Here is a 20,803-nt window from a genome sequence, read left to right as displayed (position 1 = left end):
TTGGCACGGAGGCCCAGCTGGCATGGTTGGCATGCCTTGGCGCGGAGACATGGTTGGCATGGTTGGCATGCCTTGGCGCGGAGACGTGGCTGGCATGGTTGGCATGCCTTGACGCGGAAACGTGGCTGGCATGGTTTTCCATTGGCACGGTGGTGAGGCTGGCATGGTTGGAATGCCTTAGCCTGGAGACGTGGCTGGCATGGTTTTCCATTGGCACGGTGGTGCGGCTGGCATGGTTGGCATGCCTTGGCACGGAGACGTGGATGGCATGGTTTTCCATTGTAACGGTGGTGCGGCTGGCATGGTTGGCATGCCTTGGCGCGGAGACGTGACTGGCATGGTTTTCCATTGGCACGGTGGTGTGAGAATTAGGGTTTGGTATATACGAAAATGATGTCGGTCAATACTAGGGGTTCTGCCGTGGAACATGACACATGTATAAAAAAAGGTACCCTGGTAGTTCTTACGTAGGCATGTTGAATGATTCAATAAATGCGCTAGTGGTCGTAGTGACGTCACGTCAGATGTAAGGTTTTACGATTTTAACCCTAAATTAAAAACCACCATCAACAACAGGGTAACCAAAACAGTGCAATATCAGAATGTAAAAGATTTAAAGTAAACTTATGGAATTCAACGAGTTCAGACAGTAGAGTAATGGCAGGGTTATGGACTTTAACTTAAGAAGTGTGCAGTTTATTAGACTCAAGGGGTAGGATTCACATAGTGGTTAAAAGTATACAATACTATGCAAATAACTATATAAGAAAAGTCATACAAGCAGTGTGAGCAAGCAAAAATGGTGTATACCACCAGCTCATTCTAGAAGGTAACCTGGAAACTAGCAAGCACGTTATACATAGTGATATGGATATTAACAGAATGTACCAAAAAAAAAGCAACTGATAGACTAGCAAGCATACTATACTTAGGTATGGATTATAGACACTGAACCGGAAAAAAAAAGATATCCACCGTCCCTTGAATGTGTCTTTTGTTGCATTGGGTATGTATGACTAAGGTAGATGTTGGTGTTGTCAATCTTGAAATTCTGCAGGTGGTGCAGTAGTGGCAGGCTATGTGGAAATGTCTTCAATAGAAGCAGTGATGAGAGTGCAAATGATGGAGATGATAGAAAGAGAAACTACTGGAAGTTCCAAAATGTCAGGCTTAAACTTTTTAGCTGGCTGGAAGACATTTATCCATTGATCAAGTTCTTCATTAGTTACAGTTCTTGAAAAGTCTGGTGATGATGAAAAACTATTGCATGTACTGTTAAGATAAGATTGTTGTTCGGGGTTGAGTCGTTTTATGGTTGGGCTTGGTAAGTCACTGTCTGAGATGAGTTCTGTGTCTGAGACAAGGAAGATTGTAGGACTGAAAGTTTGATATCTTAGAAAGATGATGAGGTGAGTGAGATATCAGTTCAGAACTTTGAGTCTCAAAAGTGCCATTTTCTTCAACTAGATATGTTTCTGCAATGGACCTTGATGAGTTTGAGCATGTGCCAGATTGAAAGCCTTCTTGCCGGTAACCTTCCTCGATGAAGAATGAAATCTCAGACTTGTCTTGATCAGAGATAGGCTGGGATTCAATAGGGGTTGAAACCCAGTCACTCCAATCAGTATTTGGTTCTTCAATGTCTACATTGTGTAGCATCTCTTGATGATAGTCATCATCATACTCAGGTTCTATGAAAGGTCCTAGAGCATGAAGATTAGTTTGGAGAGGTACTTGTTGTGGATTTTGTAGCAGCAAATCCTGGTGGTTGAGCAGGTAGACATCAATGCAGTTTTGGTGCTCATGTCCTAACCTGTGACAATGTCTGCAAAACAATCTTGGAAGCTCTTGATAGACAAAATCAATTCTGTTGAAACTTCTTCGATCATTAGGTGCAGTAGTACCAAATTGAAGTGGCTGAGTAACATCAATTCTAAGCCTAATTTTCATGGTGTTGTAACCATTGTAATGGTGAATAGGGTCATCAAAAGCTATTAGAACCCCAAAGTTTTGAGTGTTCTCTATGACATTGAGTATTCTGGTTTGCTCAGGGTAAAGTTTGTGGAGTGAAATCTCAAAAATTTCAGAGGTGATTTCAAAGTTATCAAGGAGAACAGTGAAGCTACATGGTTGAAACATTAATGCGTCTCCATAAATCACCCTAGTTCCTTGCCTAAGGACAATAAAATACTCAAAGCTAGACTCAAATTTGATCAAATAATAACCCCTACCAAGCTTTCTAACTGAAATTTCACCAGTAAGCTTCCATCTATATTTTAGAGCATTTCTTAAGAAAAGGGAGTTTTTGTTCAGTATTGTTAAAAAGCAACCAACCAGCTGATGTTGCCAATATGAATTAGGAAGATAAGCATTCCTAATATGTGAAACAAGAAAATCAGAGTTTGCAACATCTCTAAAGCTACTACTAGACATAGAGAAACCAACTAAAAGAAGAACAGAATATTACAGGAATGGAAACACAGGCAAGGAGCTAGGGAGAAGGGTAAATGGGTGAGATACAATTGCTTGGTTTGAGCCATATTTATAGGTGAAAGGATCATAGAGAACTCTTTCGGTTTTATTTTAAAATTAATTTTAATTTTCAGAATTAAACAATTTTGAGAAAAGTTTTTGCAGAAAACATGGGGCAGAAGAAGAAGGATAGAGAAAGGTTACAACAAGAAAATAGGCTTAGGGTTACCTTTTAAATTTTCCAATTGCCACTTCAATTTCTTTATCTCCAAGGGGTAATTTTAAAATTGATCTGAGCAGACAGTAGCAACAGAGAGGATGAGAAGTACTCCTAGGAACTTGTAGTGAGGACCCGCTGAATTGAGAACCCGCCGTTTAACAGAGAGGAAAGGTTGAAATCTCATGATGAGCTGTGTTCTTCCCGCAGGCGTAGACAACATCATTTTGAAAAAAATCAGATTCGAGAAAAGGGGCCATCAAATCAGATAAATCAAATCTTCAGCATTAAAAACTTGCTTGAATCGACGGATAGTTGTATTGTAGCGACCACAACCATGAACCAATATTTACATCACCGAAAATTAGTTTAAGTAACACCAACATCTAATCAGAGCTTTCCCCAAAACTTTTAAAGACTACATCTTGAACGGGCCGGTGGATTAGGGGTTTAGCTAGGGGAAGTTGTGAAAATCATTTAAGATGTTTTAAGATTTAGGGTTGCAGAAGGAATTGATTTGGGTTTTTTTGGGGTGGGTGAGTCGAATCATTTTCGCCCGATTCACAGAAAGAGAGAGAGGTACCACAAACAGGTTCCAGGGATGATGAAAATGATGCCCTTTTCCAGGTATTTTTAATAGCATTCCTATTACAAAAAGTGGAGATATCTGCTGCCTTCCTAATATTAAATCTAGAAGTTAATACGAAAGCATTTACTTTAAAATTTATAGCTGGATTAGTTTGATCTCCAAAATCATTACTAATTTTATATTTGTGCTCCGTTGCATTCGCATATCTTCCAATCAGCAACTTTAGAGTCGGTGCTGAGTCACTTTGGAAAATGAATCTGTATCCACTCCATTCAGTTGCCCGTTGGAAGGCAGCTTCTGCTCCTTTCTCTTCTAGTTGTTCTCTTGCATGTAGTGCAGTCTGCATATGATCCCCTAGCTTCAATTGTTATACCTGTATAGTCAATCAAAGTAAGTCCAACACCTGAAGAAGCAATTGAGTTTTGCATTGATAAATCTATATTTATTCGTAGACTCATAAAAGTGATATCCTTATCTGGTTCTCTATTTGTTATTTGAAGTGCCTCATCCTGCATAGGGTTATAATACAGGGTATGCATAATATTATAAGTTGGGTTATTCACATGCATGTAACTTTTTATAAACATCACTATTTTTTTTTGTTGTGGTCTCACTATTTTGCTCTTTTCATTTGAAAGTCGCCTCACACCTAGCTTTCCATATATGCCAAGAGATCAGGCTGCAAAATTCTGGCCGACCTAAGATGCATTTGTCTTTGTTTTCATCATTGACCATGTGTTTAAACAGTCATGGAAAGTATTACTATTATCACTAACATCGTCTAAGTCATAATTTAAGTGCATCCAAACCTATTTTGCGAAGTTACACTTAAGAAAGAGATGAGTTAGAATTTCTTCACCATTTTTTCAAATGTTGCATTTTGTATCGATGTTCGGTAGAATGGATGCAATTATCATTCCTGTAGGAAGAATAGAATGGGCTGCTTTCCAAGTAAAAGTTTTGGTAGTTGGTGTCGTGTTGATATTCCATATATTTTTCCAATCAGAGGTATTATTGACGGCACTACTGTTAATTGAATCATAAAGAGAGTGTACTGTGAAGTTACCTTTGTTGTTTAAGTTCCATCTTGCTGTATCTTCCTCTTCATGAGTAGGTATATTTATTTGCAATATCTTATCTGTTGTTACTTGATCAAAACAGACATTCAGTTTGTATGTATCCCAAGTTTTATCCACCTTTATGAGTTGACTTACCTTCTTTAAATTTTCACTTCCAATACTTGGTTTAGTGATTGGTAGAGTGGTATTTGGGATCCACTGAACACAAAGAATGAGGATTATCTTTAATTCTCCATCCCATCTTGGCTATCATAGCCATGTTAAAGTTTTCAATATTCTGCAAACTTAATCCCCTTTTTCTAAAAATTTACAAAACGATTTCCAGGCTTTTAGATAGACCCTTTTTTTCCCTTTCTCATTTTTCCCATGTTCATCTTTTTCCCACTAATAGTCACACTCAAGTTTGGTTAAGGTTTTGCAAATATTTTTTGGTATTTTGAAACAATTCATTTGGTACACAGCTAGGGAGGAAGTCACATTTTTTTATCATTATTGTTCTACCTGTAGTGTTCAAGTTGATTCCTTTCTAGTTTTGCAATATGTTACTCATTTTTTGTATTAAAGGCTCAAAACTTTGTATTTTGGATTTATTAGTAAATAGAGGGGATCCTAAATATCTATCATTTAGGAGTATAGAATTAACTCCTAGAATTTGCTGTACATTATTTATTCTTGTTGGATCTGCTTTAGAACTAAAAAATACCCCAGATTTACTAAGATTGATTAACAGTCCTGAAGCATTCCAAAATTTTTCAAACATGTCAACTAAGTTTCGACTGGTTGTATCGTTAGCCTTACAAAAAATGAGGCAGTCATTTTCAAAAAGCAGATGACTAACAGATGGTGCATACCTCGAAATTTTGATTCCTTTTATCAGACCTTGGTTTTCAGCATTTGTGATAGTTCTAGATAACGATTCCATACAGAAAATAAAAAGGTAGGGAGATAATGGATCTCCCTGCCGTAATCCTCTAGAAAGTTTAAAAAATTCAGTTGGTGCACCATTGAGTAGCGCAGAAAGAGTGGTGGTTGAGATACATTGAAACACTATGTGGCACCAGTTTTCAGAGAAACATATTTTACACGTGATTTTAATTAGGAAACTCCATTCGACTCTGTCAAAAGCCTTTGACATGTCGATCTTTAGAACCTTTTTACTTTTAGTATTTCGCATTTTTATGAATGATTTCATGGGCAATAACAATGTTGTCTGAAATATGTCTACCGGAAATAAATCCGGATTGGTAAGGACTAATGATTCTATCAAGCATCCCCTTCATCATGTTTTCCATCAATTTCGAGATAATTTTGTAAGATGTGTTGTTGAGGGATATAGGTATAAATTCAGCAGCCGTAGTGGGATTAAGAGTTTTAGGGATAAGAGAAATAAAGGAAATATTAAGTTCTTTAGAAAGATAACCACTTTTGAAGAAAGTTTGAATCACAATCTTGATGTTTATTGAACAACTGTAGTGGGATTAAGTCTTGATGTTTACCAAGTCTATCGAAAACACCAACTTTTCAGAACATAGAGTTGTCTCTTGAAAGAATTTTACGAATTCAAAATTTTGAGCACAATCTTTTAAAAAGTGTTAATTTGACATATTCATTCAATTTTATGCACAATAATCCAGTGTTAGCCTAGCATTTTCAGGGGCGACCCCGAAAGAATTAGGGGCAACTTTTTTATTCCCAATCCATAAGTGTGGTTATGGGATATCCTAATGGTTAGAAAATACCCATATGCCCTTTTACAATCGGTAGTTTAGTATTGATTTAAACTACCGATTATGACCGTGTTCTTCTTTTCTTTGCTTTGTTTTGAAAAATAAATTTGGGGCTACTATCACAATCGGTAGATAATAAACATCACAAAACTACCGATTGTGAAAAAAGAGATATTCCAAATTCCATTGGATTTTGAAAATTTTGAATATGGGGCGACCACCACAATCGGTAGATAATGAACATCATAAAACTACCGATTGTACAATCGGTAGGCAATAAACATCATGAAACTACCGATTATGAAAATAGAGAAATCCAAAATTTCATTGGTTTTTCAAAAATTTGAATTTGGGGCTATACCATAATCGGTAGATAATGAACATCATAAAACTACCGATTGAACAATCGGTAGGCAATAAACATCATGATACTGCCGATTGTGAAAATAGAGAAATCCAAAATTCTATTGGTTTTTGAAAAATTTGAGTTTGGGGCTACTACCATAATCGGTAGATAGTGAACATAATGCAACTACCGATTGTACAATCTGTAGGCAATAAACATCATGAAACTACCGATTGTGAAAATAGTGAAATCCAAAATTTCATTGGTTTTTGAAAATTTTGAATCTGTGGCTACTACCACAATCGGTAGATAACGAACATCATGAAACTACCGACTGTCAATCGGTAGACAATAAACATCATGAAACTACCGATTGTGAAAATAGAGAAATCCAAATTTCACATTGGTTTTTGAAAATTTTGAATTTTGGGCTACATTGTAATCGGAAACCAATTAAATACCATTTTGTATCGATTATAGATATATTTTAGCTCAGTAGTTTAGAATCGGTAGACATGGTGCTCCATTATCTACCAATTCTGGGATGTTCTCAATCATGTGAAACTGGAATCTCCCCTATATGACAAATTTCTCCCGATTGTAAACTTAACTACCGATTATGGAGGGTATATTTACCATTTCGAAAAATTTGAGATAAGGGGTGGCTTTGTTTTAGGTTTGGGTGACCCTATTTTGTTTTATTAGTCGTCCCTAATAAATATGCGACCAGTGTTAGGACTGGTCTCGCGTTTTAAAGGTTTTACATTTTCCTGCAACTTTTTTATTTTATTTTCAAAAATTGTTACATATTTATAGAGATAACACTCAATCATTGCATTGGGAATAAGCAAAAACATTTTAAAAATAAGAGAGATGTTTTAAACTTGCGTTGGAGAATGTAAAATAACATAAATATACCAAATATGCATTTATAGAGAGTGAAGTTTTCTAATATCCAATACAAGTTAACACATCTTTCCTATTTTTTAAATATTTTTGCTCATGCTCAATGCAATGATTGGGTGTTATCTTGTGCATTCATGCACAAGATAACAAAACCTTTTAAAAAAACTTTACTTTCAAGTTATTTTACTTTTTATTTGCTTATTTGCAAGATAGTGTGGGGAGTCGAACTTCTGAACGTAGTTGAAACAACACAGGCCCGTAAAAGAATTGAATATAACCAAAACTCAGTAATAGAACACAAAGATAACGAAAAACCTGCCTTTATTTTTAAACCTTTCTTAACGTGATATTTTGGCCTGCACGGCCGTTATAACCTGCCACCTGAAACCTTGGTTCACTCTAAAAGGTATAAACAGACAGGTTAAATTGGGTTCCGTCCTGTCCTTTCGAACAACCAATTTTTTTTTTTTGGTACAACCAACCATTGCTGCTGATACATATCTCCATCTATTAGACTCTTCATTGTTTTGTCAATGTTGAGGCTTAACCCATCCGTCTTTTGATCGTCTAAACTTCAATTCTTTCTTGCATCTTAGTCGTCTTCTTCTGAGAAACAAAAACTTCAATTCTTTCCTCCTAAGTGCTTGTTAGTTTTCAGTCTCTAAATGCAGGCACAGAGGCACTTCAAACTTAGGCTTCTATGTAGATTGTCTTGAAATTTGTCTCCTGTTCTTTAAGTCTTCTGAGCCATATACCTAGAAAAAAATACCATTCAGATATATATATATATATATATATATATATATATATATATATAATAAACGATAGTTTGACATTGCCATTCACTAATCAGGGTGATTATATTTAACAGTGTCAAACAATCAATTTATTGACCCATAATAGTTGCCAACTAAAGATGATTGCTTGTCATTTGGAGCGAAATCATGAAAACCAGTTGGTGTAAATCATGCCAAGGACAATTGGCTTGACATAGCTCGCCCACTAAGATAGGACAATGTCAGTTGAGACTTGAGATGTGTAGACCAAGACCATCTCCAATGAGGAAACGGGGAATTCCCTTAAAATCCGAGCTGGAAGCAAATATAATCGACGTGGAAAGCATTAGGGGAACGCGATGTCCAATGGTGTGCAAAGTAAACTGAATACCGGTCGATGAACTGTTCACCGACATCTAAATTGTATCCCGATTGATGGACTGAATAGCGATCGAACATCGAGGATTTAATTATTCTCTAAAATATTCGTAGCAGTTAGTGCTCTGGTCAGTTACTTTGTGCCACAGTTTTTTTTACTTTGTAGCAGATACTTTGTGTCAGTGTCTCTGTAACGTTTTGTAACGACGTGAAGATGCTTTGGTCTGATCCATGGTTTGGAAAACTTGCTATGTCTGCCACTAACTCTGCGTGTTTGGTCTCATTCACGGTTTGGGAAGGGTGTTATGTGATCTGACGATTTTTGTTTTTCGTCGTCAACTTTCTTTCACTTTATTTGCATTGTTACTCTAATTTTTGTCTTCCTAATAACTTTAATCTTTGTTTTATTATAACTTTTGACTTAACTTTTGTTGTTTTGTTGAATTTTTGTTTCGTAACATGCATTCAAAATGAGGGAAATAAAGTGAAAGAAGAAATTCAAAGGGTGTATATACATCCCTCTGTATATACCCCATCGGATTGTATGTTTATTTTGAATGCATGTTATGAAACAAAAATTCGACAAAATAATATAAGTTAAGTCAAAAGTTAGAGTAAAACAAAGATTAAAGTTACTAGGAAGACAAAAACTAGAGTAACAATGCAAATAAAGTGAAAGAAAGTTGAAGATCAAAAACAAAAATCGTCAGACCAAATAGCTGATATACGCATTTATGTGTCTATTTTGTTCTCAATATTCTGTATTGTTAGACTCGATTAAGTACTTATTGTGTTATTTTGTGTTTTTGTAGATGTTTTTAGAGAAATAAGCCTTTGCGGCGAAATGAGCTCGAAAAGTAGTGTTTTACACCCCCAGGATAATGTACCGGAGGCACCTCAGAAATGCACCGGAAGTGTCCCAGAAATGTACCGGAGGAACCCATAAAAATTACTATTTCCACCCCAAAATTACTATTTCCACCCCAATTGCTAAAGGGACACCCGTACAGGATTAGGGGGAGGACATTTTTCTTCTCATAATTCAAATTTTGGAAAAAGGCGGGAAATTTCTAAACAGTTCTGGCAGAATTTCGATCGTCAAAATGAAGGGGTTATGGGTCGATTCAATGGCTGAAATTTGGTATAGAGATGTGATATAGGTTAAGGAACATAGTATGGGTGACATGATCGATCAAATTTGGCTGGAATTTGCGGTATGATTCACACACCCAAAACAGAGCACGTGTACTGTAACACGAGCAAAATTGAAGTTCTTGTGTGCATGGGGGAGTTCTGCTGGCGTTGGAAGAGTGTTGAGGCGTGAATAAGTCGAACCGGAGCGTGCAGGATCAAAGTTAACGCGTGCATGGGATTAAAAATGGAAATTTTTTCGTTATTATTGGCAGCCGAGAATATTTGGATTAAATGGAGAATATATGCAATCAATGGTCGGATTTTTGGCTCCAATTCACTATAAGTACAAGGCAAAACAGTTTGGGAAGGTGTCGAGAGTTTGGGGTCGAGAGGAGGTCCAGAGAAGCAGAAATCAAGAGTTGATGAAACTCTGTTTCTGCTGCTGTTGATGATGAAGAACACCAAGAACACGAAGAACGGACCTGCAACAGCAGTCGTTTTTCTACAGCGATAACGACTCACACATGTGGGTCGTACATCAGGCAGTCTTATTTGCCACATGGTTTGCGACACAGATGCAGCAGTCTTATTTTGTCACTGAGGGTCGTAGGTGGTTTTATTGTATTTCTCATATTCTCATCATTTGTAAACCATTCTTGAGCCATAATAAATTATTCTGAGAGCATTTTTACTATGATGAGTTAAACCCCAACACTGGGACGACGGAGGAGGCCGAGCTTCATACATGGGTAATTTAATTAATTCTTTTTAAGACTTTTGCATTAAAAATTAATTGAAATATGATTTGATTAAATTGGGTGTTATTTGATTAGATGGGTCATGCTTAGCTTAGGTGATTTGATGTTCCATGCTTAACATTTACAATCAATTTTTTGAGAATCTACTTTGGCAAAATAAGAGTCCACATAACTTATGTTTTGAGCGATTATTGTCGAGAATAATTCGTTGAGCCCTATTTTATGAAGATTGGACGAATCATTAGTCCCAGTTCCTCTCACCATTGTTAATATTTTTGTATATATATTTTTATTAAATCTAAAAATTTCAGTTCCTTCACAAGTCTTAAAACAACCCTTTTATCACTATCTACAACAACTTTGAAAACACAACAAATTTTTAGCGCCGCCGACGCGGATTTGCGCTTAGGTAGAATTTTTAGGTTTTTATTAATTTTTTTTACTATTATTTGTTCCTTTTTACGTTTCTTTTTGTGTCTTTGATTTACAGGTTCGAAGTGGAATACTAAGGACTTGGGAACAAAAAGCTTAAAGCTAAAAGCTAAAAGCTAAAAGAGAAGAAAAAAAGACATAATTTTTTTTAGGATTTGTAAATAGGCTTTATTTTTCATAATTTTTGTAATTTTTGGACTTTTTATTTGGACTTTATATTGGATAATTGGACTTTCTTCTTTTTTTTACCCTACTGAAGGGTATTATTAAAAAAAAAAATTATATAAACTGTGTGCAAGGAAGGACGACGATTACTATATCGTCTCGGCCCCTCGGGTTCGTACATGACATAGGAGTCGTGGCCCGAGTCGACTTCAACGGTTCATCCCCCGTATGGTACGGGAGGTAAGTCCATCGAAACACTCGCGAATCTCCTGTCAGCGGGTTTACTGTATTCCTTAAGGTGATTCATTGATTGAGGACGAATTTGGACTGTTTTTAAATTCCTAGTAAAGGGCAAGGCCTGGCCAATACAAGATAAGGGTTCGGATTTCATCACCGCTCCCTTCTTGCCCGCCTTAGGAAAACGAAACCTAACGCGAACCCAAGCTTTAAAATTTGGAATAGAACGAGACCGATAGGGTAACGAGCTTAATAGGAAACTCGTTCGAAAAATATTGGTTGCTCTTTAAGCACACTTCAAAGTTCATGATGGTTTCTGTGAGTTGAATGCGTGACTGCGCCGCCTTCTAATGCAGTGAGGCCTTGGGTATCAAAGCTTTACTAAGCTTTCCTCGCCTCGATTCAACTTACATTAGCTCGGATTGATTCCAGAGGGGTGTGCTCAAATTGTAACGAATTCCTTTTCGAAGGAATAGAAGCTGGTCTAGAAAACAATCTAAGTGGAGCCATCATGCTTTTGTTTGCTAGAAATCTTTAGGTTTGTTTTGGTGGAGTCGAGTCGGCCTTGTTTGTGGTTGTTGTAGAATTCCCTTGCAATTAAGAATGTCGAGCTGGTATGATAGAAGCCAATACAATGAATATCGACCCGAATTTGAATATGGACATCATCCTTTCTATGACCATGTTGGGAATAGTGGTTGGGAACGCCATCATTTGGAAGGATATGGGTCATACCCTGGTGAGCCAAATTACTATCCACACATGCATCAGTCTTACGAGCAAGAAGATTATAGTACTAGTTCTTCGTCTCTAGAGGAAACAATCAAACTATTGAAAAGTAGTCCTTTTTATGATCCCTCTGTTCCTATTCCTCCTTTAGAAGAGTCCCTCAGGGAGTTAGCTGAGTCGACGCGTAAGTTAGCTGAGATGAATAGTGTAATTCTAGACGAAAGAACTACAATAATGAGTGAACTTTCTATAGAGGAATCCCTCAAGCTGATGGCTGAGACGAACGAAAGACTTGCTCGAAATAATCTTACATTCCAAAATAGTATTTCCAATTTTACCCTTGATGTAAATAGTGAATATTTACCTAATTTAGAGGACGAGGTTAGAATAAAAGACACTACTTATTTAGATAAGGTTCAATCATCTTCGTACTATGATGAGGAGGATAGCAGTAATGAAGAATCTGAAATATGTATGCATAGTGATCAGAAGTCTAGTAATCCAATTGAGTTGTATAGTGATTATATTATTTCTAGTTCAAATCCAAATAATTTTTATGATTATTCACCTATTCAAAAGGACGAGGATTTGATTAGGGATACCACCGTTTTAGACGATGTAGTTTTTCCTTTTGATTACGAAGCCGATAGTGGTTTAGAGGAACGGGTTCATTTCGAAAATACTGTTTTAGAGTCTAGCGACTTAGAAACAATAGTCTTGGAAGAAGAAGATAGACCCGTAGAGATGAGTAAAGATGCACTACCTGATAATAACTTAGAAGAATCTCTTGAATATTTTAAGGACTTTGAAGATATGGAAATTCAAGAAATAATTAGAGGTCTATCTAGAGACACTGAAAACTCTAAGTTTGGGGGTGATTATCACTTCCCTAGTGCCTTACCTTTAACTCTCAGAAAGTCCCCACACTTAGGACTTGATATCTCTGCCTCGACCATTTTACAAGATTATCTTCATACACGTTTTCCCGAACCTAATGATGTTCAGGTAGAAGTTCAGTCGTTAGAAACTCATCCTCTGGTTGATGTGGTTTGCCCAGGCTATGATACCCAGATTGAATTTGTTTTCCCACCAAATAGTTTTCTTCCAAATGTGGGAACGTTTATATTTCAAATGTGTCGAATATTAAGTTGTGAGACTAAACCTAAATGCTTTAGGAAATTAGAATCGACACATTTGCTTAAGAGTGACCACTACTCTCATTGTGGTCAAATTTGTAAGTCAAATCTTATTGACTTAGAGGATCCTCAGTTATTTAGGTTATTATTGTGCGCTTCTAAGATCATATTTGAGTTTTTCCAGACTCTAGGACCTAATGATTCGGATCCCACCTATGAAGAAACGCAACCAATGAAAATATTTTATTTAGACCCTTTCTTAGAACCTGAACCACAATTTGATATAAATATCTTAATCAGGAAACTAGGTAAGGGAATGCTATTCTTGTCCATTTTCTTGGTTCACTGCAGTTTCCTATGGTCAACTCTATTTGGTTTTGAAGACCGACAGTTATTTCGACTGTTACTTTATGGTTCGAGTTGACCAATCCTTTTCTAAGTCTGGCTGAAGACTTTAAACTTAGCACTTCTTGGGAGGTAACCCAATCTCATGCAACACGGTAATATCCTTCTTTAACTCTTTTGCTTCAAATAGTAACCGTTTCTCCTTGTTCATGCTTTTAATTTCATCTTTAGAACATTGAGGACAATGTTAGATTTAAGTTTGGGGGTATGGGAGAAACTTTTTAGTTGCAATTATTAAACTCCAGAGCCTAGAAATTTATGCCTATTAAGGTTTGCACTAACCAATCTAAGTGGATGGGAACATCTTGGTTGTAGGAGTTGAGGAACCAATCTGATTAGATGGAAACATCTATAGAGTCTATTCATAAAAGCACATAGCTCAGGTGTTAGAAATAACATGATAGTTGCATCATATCTCGTTGAGTCCTTTTCATTTCCTTTTTTTTTTTTTTTTTAAACTATGTTTCTCTAAGTGAGTAGGTGGGGCACACGATTCAAGTTGTTACCACTGCTAGGATGAATTAGAGTGACTGAGTTACTAAAAAAAAAAAAGAGAGACCGGACCAGTTAGACCAATCGGAATAAGTATTAACACTTGGATAGCAATATGTGTGTGTTCTCCCTGTTTCCGTCGCCTAAGCAAGCGTGAAATGCAGGACCCGTGGGAACTATCGTGTAAACTGCTGACAAGAATCATGCGCTTGGATCAAAAAGATCTATTCATGCCGTTAAGTTAAAAAAAAATGGTTATTGTTCTGTGTAGTCAACTGCTGGTTCCCTTGTATTTGCCAGTTTGTTGATCTAGATTTAAGTTATTGACCACTGGTTCCCTTGTATATGCCAGTTGTATTAATATTAGTCAGACCGGTATCTCAGTCCATTAGGATAGGTTCAGTCTGGCAGTGGTCTTCAGACAGATATGTGAAACATCGATCATTTGGTTAACGTCAAAACCATCTACATTTTTCTATTTCCATCTCCTTTTTCTATCCATATGATTAGTTTGACTCCGAATATGATGTCCATAGTGCAACTATCTGAGTAGAGCTCTGTCACTTTATATGAATTTTAGTATGCTTGAGTGTAAACTCGTGTACAACAATTGGAATTTCGCATCAGGGTACTTCCTCCTGTAGTCAGTGATTGTAAGCCAACCAAGGAGATTCTTTAGTGCCTTCCAAGGTTCGTTGTAGATAGCTAGGGTCTGGAGTAAAGGTTTTGTGGGTACACCTCTAGTAAACCCTCCCGAGATTAACTCGGTCATTAGGGACACCTAGTGAGTTAGGATTTTATTTTTGCTCGAGGACTAGCAAATAATAAGTTTGGGGGTATTTGATAGACGCATTTATGTGTCTATTTTGTTCTCAATATTCTGTATTGTTAGACTCGATTAAGTACTTATTGTGTTATTTTGTGTTTTTGTAGATGTTTTTAGAGAAATAAGTCTTTGCGGCGAAATGAGCTCGAAAAGTAGTGTTTTACACCCCAGGATAATGTACCGGAGGCACCTCAGAAATGCATCGGAAGTGTCCCAGAAATGTACCGGAGGAACCCAGAAAAATTATTATTTCCACCCCAAAATTACTATTTCCACCCCAATTGCTAAAGGGACACCCGTACAGGATTCGGGGGAGGACACTTTTCTTCTCATAATTCAAATTTTGGAAAAAGGCGGGAAATTTCTAAACAGTTCTGGCAGAATTTCGATCGTCAAAATGAAGGGGTTATGGGTCGATTCAATGGCTGAAATTTGGTATAGAGATGTGATATAGGTTAAGGAACATAGTGTGGGTGACATGATCGATCAAATTTGGCTGGAATTTGCGGTATGATTCACACACCCAAAACAGAGCACGTGTACTGTAACACGAGCAAAATTGAAGTTCTTGTGTGCATGAGAAAGTTCTGCTGGCGTTGGAAGAGTGTTGAGGCGTGAATAAGTCGAATGGGAGCGTGCAGGATCAAAGTTAACGCGTGCATGGGATTAAAAATGGAAATTTTTGTTATTATTGGCAGCCGAGAATATTTGGATTAAATTGAGAATATATGCAATTAATGGTCGGATTTTTGGATCCAATTCACTATAAATACAAGGCAAAACAGTTTGGGAAGGTGTCGAGAGTTTGGGGTCGAGAGGAGGTCCAGAGAAGCAGAAATCAAGAGTTGATGAAACTCTGTTTCTGCTGTTGTTGATGATGAAGAACACCAAGAACACGAAGAACGGACCTGCAACAGCAGTCGTTTTTCTACAGTGATAACGACTCACACATGTGGGTCGTACATCAGGCAGTCTTATTTGCCACATGGTTTGCGACACAGATGCAGCAGTCTTATTTTGTCACTGAGGGTCGTAGGTGGTTTTATTGTATTTCTCATATTCTCATCATTTGTAAACCATTCTTGAGCCATAATAAATTATTCTGAGAGCATTTTTACTATGATGAGTTAAACCCCAACACTGGGACGACGGAGGAGGCCGAGCTTCATACATGGGTAATTTAATTAATTCTTTTTAAGACTTTTGCATTAAAAATTAATTGAAATATGATTTGATTAAATTGGGTGTTATTTGATTAGATGGGACATGCTTAGCTTAGATGATTTGATGTTCCATGCTTAACATTTACAATCAATTTTTTGAGAATCTACTTTGGCAAAATCAGAGTCCATATAACTTATGTTTTGAGCGATTATTGTCGAGAATAATTCATTGAGCCCTATTTTATGAAGATTGGCCGAATCATTAGTCCTAGTTCCTCTCACCATTGTTAATATTTTTGTATATATATTTTTATTAAATCTAAAAATTTCATTTCCTTCACAAGTCTTAAAACAACCCTTTTATCACTATCTACAACAACTTTGAAAACACAACAACAGCATCCTTCCCAAACCGTGAATGAGACCAAACACGCAAAGTTAGTGGCAGATATAGCAAGTTTCCCAAACCATGGATCAGACCAAAGCATCTTCACGTCGTTACAAAACGTTACAGAGACACTGACACAAAGTAACTGCTACAAAGTAAAAAAACTGTGGCACAAAGTAACTAACCAGAGCACTAACTGCTACGAATATTTTAGGGAATAATCAAATCCTCGTTGTTCAATTCATCGATCGCTATTCAGTCCAGCAATCGGGATACAATTTAGTTGTCGGTGAACAGTTCATCGATCGGTATTCAGTTTACTTTGCACACCTTTGGACATGGCGTCCCCCTAATGTTTTCCACGTCGATTATATTCGCTACCAGCTCGGATTTTAAGGGAATTCCCCGTTCCCTCATTGGAGATGGTCTAAGGCACCAATTTTATTTGAATCTTAGGACACATCCCAGAGTTTGGGAGATTAATCTTAAACCCCTAGCTTAAAAGAAACCAACCAAAATTAAGAAATTGAACCGGGCCCAGCTCAGAAAAAGACTGCGTATGCGTACACTGTTCAGACTCCAGTACAGAAATAAGTGGATGCATATGCATAAATTGTTGCCTGTCACACTTAAAATGGAACGTTCGCCTATCCCAGAATCAGAAAATTTCACCCTTAAGATAACATAAAAAACTTGGATGCATAAATAATGTCTGCACCCAGAAGAAATGACGGCAGAATTTTTATACATAGATGAGTTCGTTTGTTCTAAATCGTTCAAAAATATCATATCTCAAACATTGTGGACTTCTAGTAAGTTTTGATATTTTTTTAAAACGCAAAATCAAAAGACAAACAAGTGTAAATTTTTTAAAGAGCTTTCCAAATATGGATAATTTGTAAATTTTGTAGTTTATTAAATTAATAAATACTCCCTTCGTTGCAGGAAAAGTGATACTTTCATTTTTCAATCTAGCCTATTTTTAGGCAAAAATGAAAACGTGAAAGTATCAGTTTTTCTGAAACAGAGGTAGTATTTTTAAGTTTTCTGATTCAGTTTTGCACATATGGGTATCTTTGGTATTGGATTTTTTCTGAACTTTAACGTCTGGCCTACTTTTTGGTGCACCCCTGATAAAATTTCCTTCCTTGGATTCTCCTAAATGATCCTAATGGGTGGATTCTACAGAAGCAATTGTAAATACCATCATGGGGTTATTGGCGTGCTTCAATGGAAGCAATGGAGAAAAATGATAACTAAAGTTTTCGTCCAAGTAACTAACAGCAAAACAAAATAACTAATATTTAAAAAAATAACCATAGAAAGAAAGATAAACACCTTACAACCACATGATGGGTGCTGCAGACTAACCTGGAATACCATGTACAAGCTTCAATCGGCACCATGAGTCGTACAACTTCAAAAATGACTGAGTGGCTGCAACTTTCCACAATGAAAACGTGTAGATCCAAACTAACCTGCAAGATTCATGAATGGATATAAATTCAGAACCAGAAAAGACTAAAAAGTAAAAACAAATGAAAAAATAAATAAAATAAGAAAGACAGGTGAAGCAAAATAAAGAAAACATCTAAAAGAATAAATTAAAACTAACGCTAAAACATAAAGATCAGAAATTCTGAACTCTAAGTTCCTGGAGCAAAAGAATTGTTGCAAGAAGCAATATGAGATCCATGATGATGACATCGTCCACAAAAAAGTATGGTCAGCAAACAAAGGTTGTAGAATATAGAAAACTATACCAGTCTCATTGAACTCAGCATTTTTAGTCTAGGTTCTTCTCATCTGGCTCACTGGAGAACACTCTCTTCGTTTTCCTAGCTCCAATTTTACCACAAGGAGTTAGAAGTTATTCTCCTCAGCAGACACTAAAGGCTTCTGTTTAACTTGTTATAACTGTGCTACTCTTCAATTTCACTTTTGATTCCAAACCAAAAAACTTCAAGCTGGCCTGCACCAATCCTGCCATCTTCTTTTGTGTATGATTGATAAGTAACTCATCGTACACAATCAAATTTGCTTCAGAAAGAAGCTTACGAACTCTAAGACCTGAGAACACCTTCCTTGCTTCCTCTATAGTCCCGTAATTGCACATACCGTAGATAATAGCAGAATAGATAACATCATCAGGTGGGAAACCCTGCTGCATCATCTCATTAAGCACGTCAATAACCTTCTCAGCTGTGCATGATTTACAAGCATGAATAATCGTAAGAGAATACTTGAACACCATGGGTCCATTGGTAACATTTCCCAAGCAGTTCCGTACTAGTGTAAAAGCTGCATCTATCTCTCCAATCTTACATAGACCTTGCACCAGTGAAGAATAGGCAAAAACAGTAGGAACTGATGACATCTCCTTGATCTTAGTATAACATGAACATGCCTCCTTCATATCCCCAAGATCCACAAAACAAGGAATTATATTGCTGTATGTAGAAGGGTCAGGTTTTAAATCGGAGTCACAATCCTTCATTTCCTCATATAGAGATATTGCTCTTTTAACCTGACCAATATTTTCTAGTGCACCAATTAGGATATTGTAAATTGAAACACTGAAGTACCCTTTCTGTTTCAAGTAATCAAACACTTCTAAAGCTCTATTTTCTCTTGTCCCCTTTTCAATAAATAACGAAAAAAACTTGGGGAGATCTGCAGTGACCTGACACCCTAATTTCTGCATCTGCACGAGCAATTTATGGAGGTCGTTCATTCTGTTCTCCTCTGCATATGATATCATTATAGGCATTATAGTTGTAAAGTTTGGATTGAGGCCATCCTGGATTGTAATTTCAAAGAGTTTATAAGCCTTATCTACACAGTTCACACTACACAGACCTTCTACGAGAGAAGTATATATAGACAAATCAGCCCGGTAGCCAGATGCCATAAGATCCTTCAACAGATCACACGCTGAACCGATCTTTCCATTAGCTACAAATGCATCGACCAATGCCCCATACATTGCCCTGTCTATTAAGATTTTTTTCTCTTTCATCTCTTTAAAGAGTCCATAAGCCTTGTCAACTTTGTTACCCTTGCACAATCCAGTAACCAGAGTCGTATAAGCCATAACATCTGGTTCAACACCATCCCTCTGCATTTCAGCCCATATTCTCAAACAGCCATCAAAATTACCTTCAGAAATCAGAACACGAATCATTGCAGTATAAGCAAAAATATCAGGCTTAAACAATGTTTCCCTCATTCGTTTCAGAAGTTCAAAACCCTCATCAATTCTACCTGCCTTACACAACCCTTTGATCAAAATCATGTAAGTAACACTCTCTTCTACCAAACCATCCTCTCTAAAGTCCTCATAAACTGAAATTGCCAAATCCAAATGACCCGTTTTTACTAAAGCCTCCATTATCCTATTATACAGGAAAACCCTAGGTTTAACCCCGAATTTTTTCATTTTTTCATAAACAAAGTAAACTCTAAGTCCCCTACCAGCATCAGAGTGCATCCTTATCAAAATTTCAAATTGTTTCTCAGTAGGTAATTTACCTTGATTACTCATGAGTTCAGGCACCTGATCAGCTGCCCTAAACTGATTATTACGATTCAAACAATAAGCAAAAGCATTATACGAAGCATAATTATGCCGGTAACCCTTTTGTTTACCTGCCCAATGGAAGAATTTGGAAGACAGTTTTGGATCACTTTGGACTTTAAGAACCTCAGCAACTAAATTTGGTGTTACCCTGCGGAGTTTGTTGAGATCAGTAATCACATTTTCATCCCAATGATTGTGTTTCCTGAAGGAATCGCAAATGTATCTAGCGATTGGTGATAGAGTTTTGGCAATGGAGAAAAATTTCTCTGATGGGGTTTTGGTATGTGAGATAATTGTTTGCTGTGAATCTGAATCCCATTTTTCCAGATTGAAAGGAGGCTGTTCTGATTTTATAACTCTGTATGGATTTTGATTATGGTTTTTTATGGTTTTCCGATTGGAGAAGTGACCACCTTGTACAGTAGGTCGATTCTGAGAAGGTTTGCGATGGCCATAGTAGAAGTAGAGTTTGTTGGTGGTGGTGGAATGGGATTGAGTCGGCATTTCTAATGGATAGGATGTTATTGTTATACATATACTCAGCTTTCATAGTCCTTAGTTCTGCAACTGTTTCATCCCTTGTTCTTCGCAGTTCCCTGGTGTTTTTAGGTTTGTTTTGTGGAGTTGGGAGCAAGGTAGTCGATTTCGGATTGTCTCGGTCAATATCGAGATACTGGTACAACTTTGTCTCGGAGAAATTCCGTTTTAAAATCTCGGTAAAATTTCGGTTTCATACTTTATATCCTCGTATCGATAATCACTTAAAAGAAACATAGTATTAGTAAATCTGGTTGTTCACCTTCCTCATCATCAACACCAAATAATAATTTTAGCTCAAGAAATTCAAACACAGCAACAAGCAATAATA

At 36.9% G+C, this 20,803-nt stretch overlaps 1 protein-coding gene across 5 annotated transcripts; it reads right to left on the bottom strand.

Moving 5' to 3' along the window:
* Positions 1-3,560: 3,560 nt before the first annotated feature.
* LOC113320396 (pentatricopeptide repeat-containing protein At4g20740-like) lies at positions 3,561-20,511 on the bottom strand. 5 transcript variants are annotated; one of them, XM_026568310.1, is made up of 3 exons: positions 18,119-20,511; positions 17,727-17,833; positions 3,561-3,651 (listed from the first exon to the last, which is right to left on the bottom strand). In XM_026568310.1, the coding sequence occupies exon 1, from the start codon at positions 20,437-20,439 to the stop codon at positions 18,259-18,261; it is 2,181 nt and encodes a 726-aa protein (XP_026424095.1). In that variant the 5' UTR covers positions 20,440-20,511; the 3' UTR covers positions 3,561-3,651; positions 17,727-17,833; positions 18,119-18,258. The 5 variants fall into 5 exon arrangements, with proteins under 5 accessions (XP_026424095.1, XP_026424094.1, XP_026424093.1 ...); XM_026568309.1 differs by lacking the exon at positions 3,561-3,651 and adding an exon at positions 7,776-8,091; XM_026568308.1 differs by lacking the exon at positions 3,561-3,651 and adding an exon at positions 16,348-16,848.
* Between the last annotated feature and the right edge of the window lie 292 nt (positions 20,512-20,803).

This window comes from Papaver somniferum, chromosome 11 (assembly GCF_003573695.1).
Source record: "Papaver somniferum cultivar HN1 chromosome 11, ASM357369v1, whole genome shotgun sequence".
Classification (NCBI taxonomy): Eukaryota; Viridiplantae; Streptophyta; class Magnoliopsida; order Ranunculales; family Papaveraceae; genus Papaver; species Papaver somniferum.
Note: the sequence above shows the minus strand (reverse complement) of the source record. Positions and strands in the feature narration are given on the sequence as shown.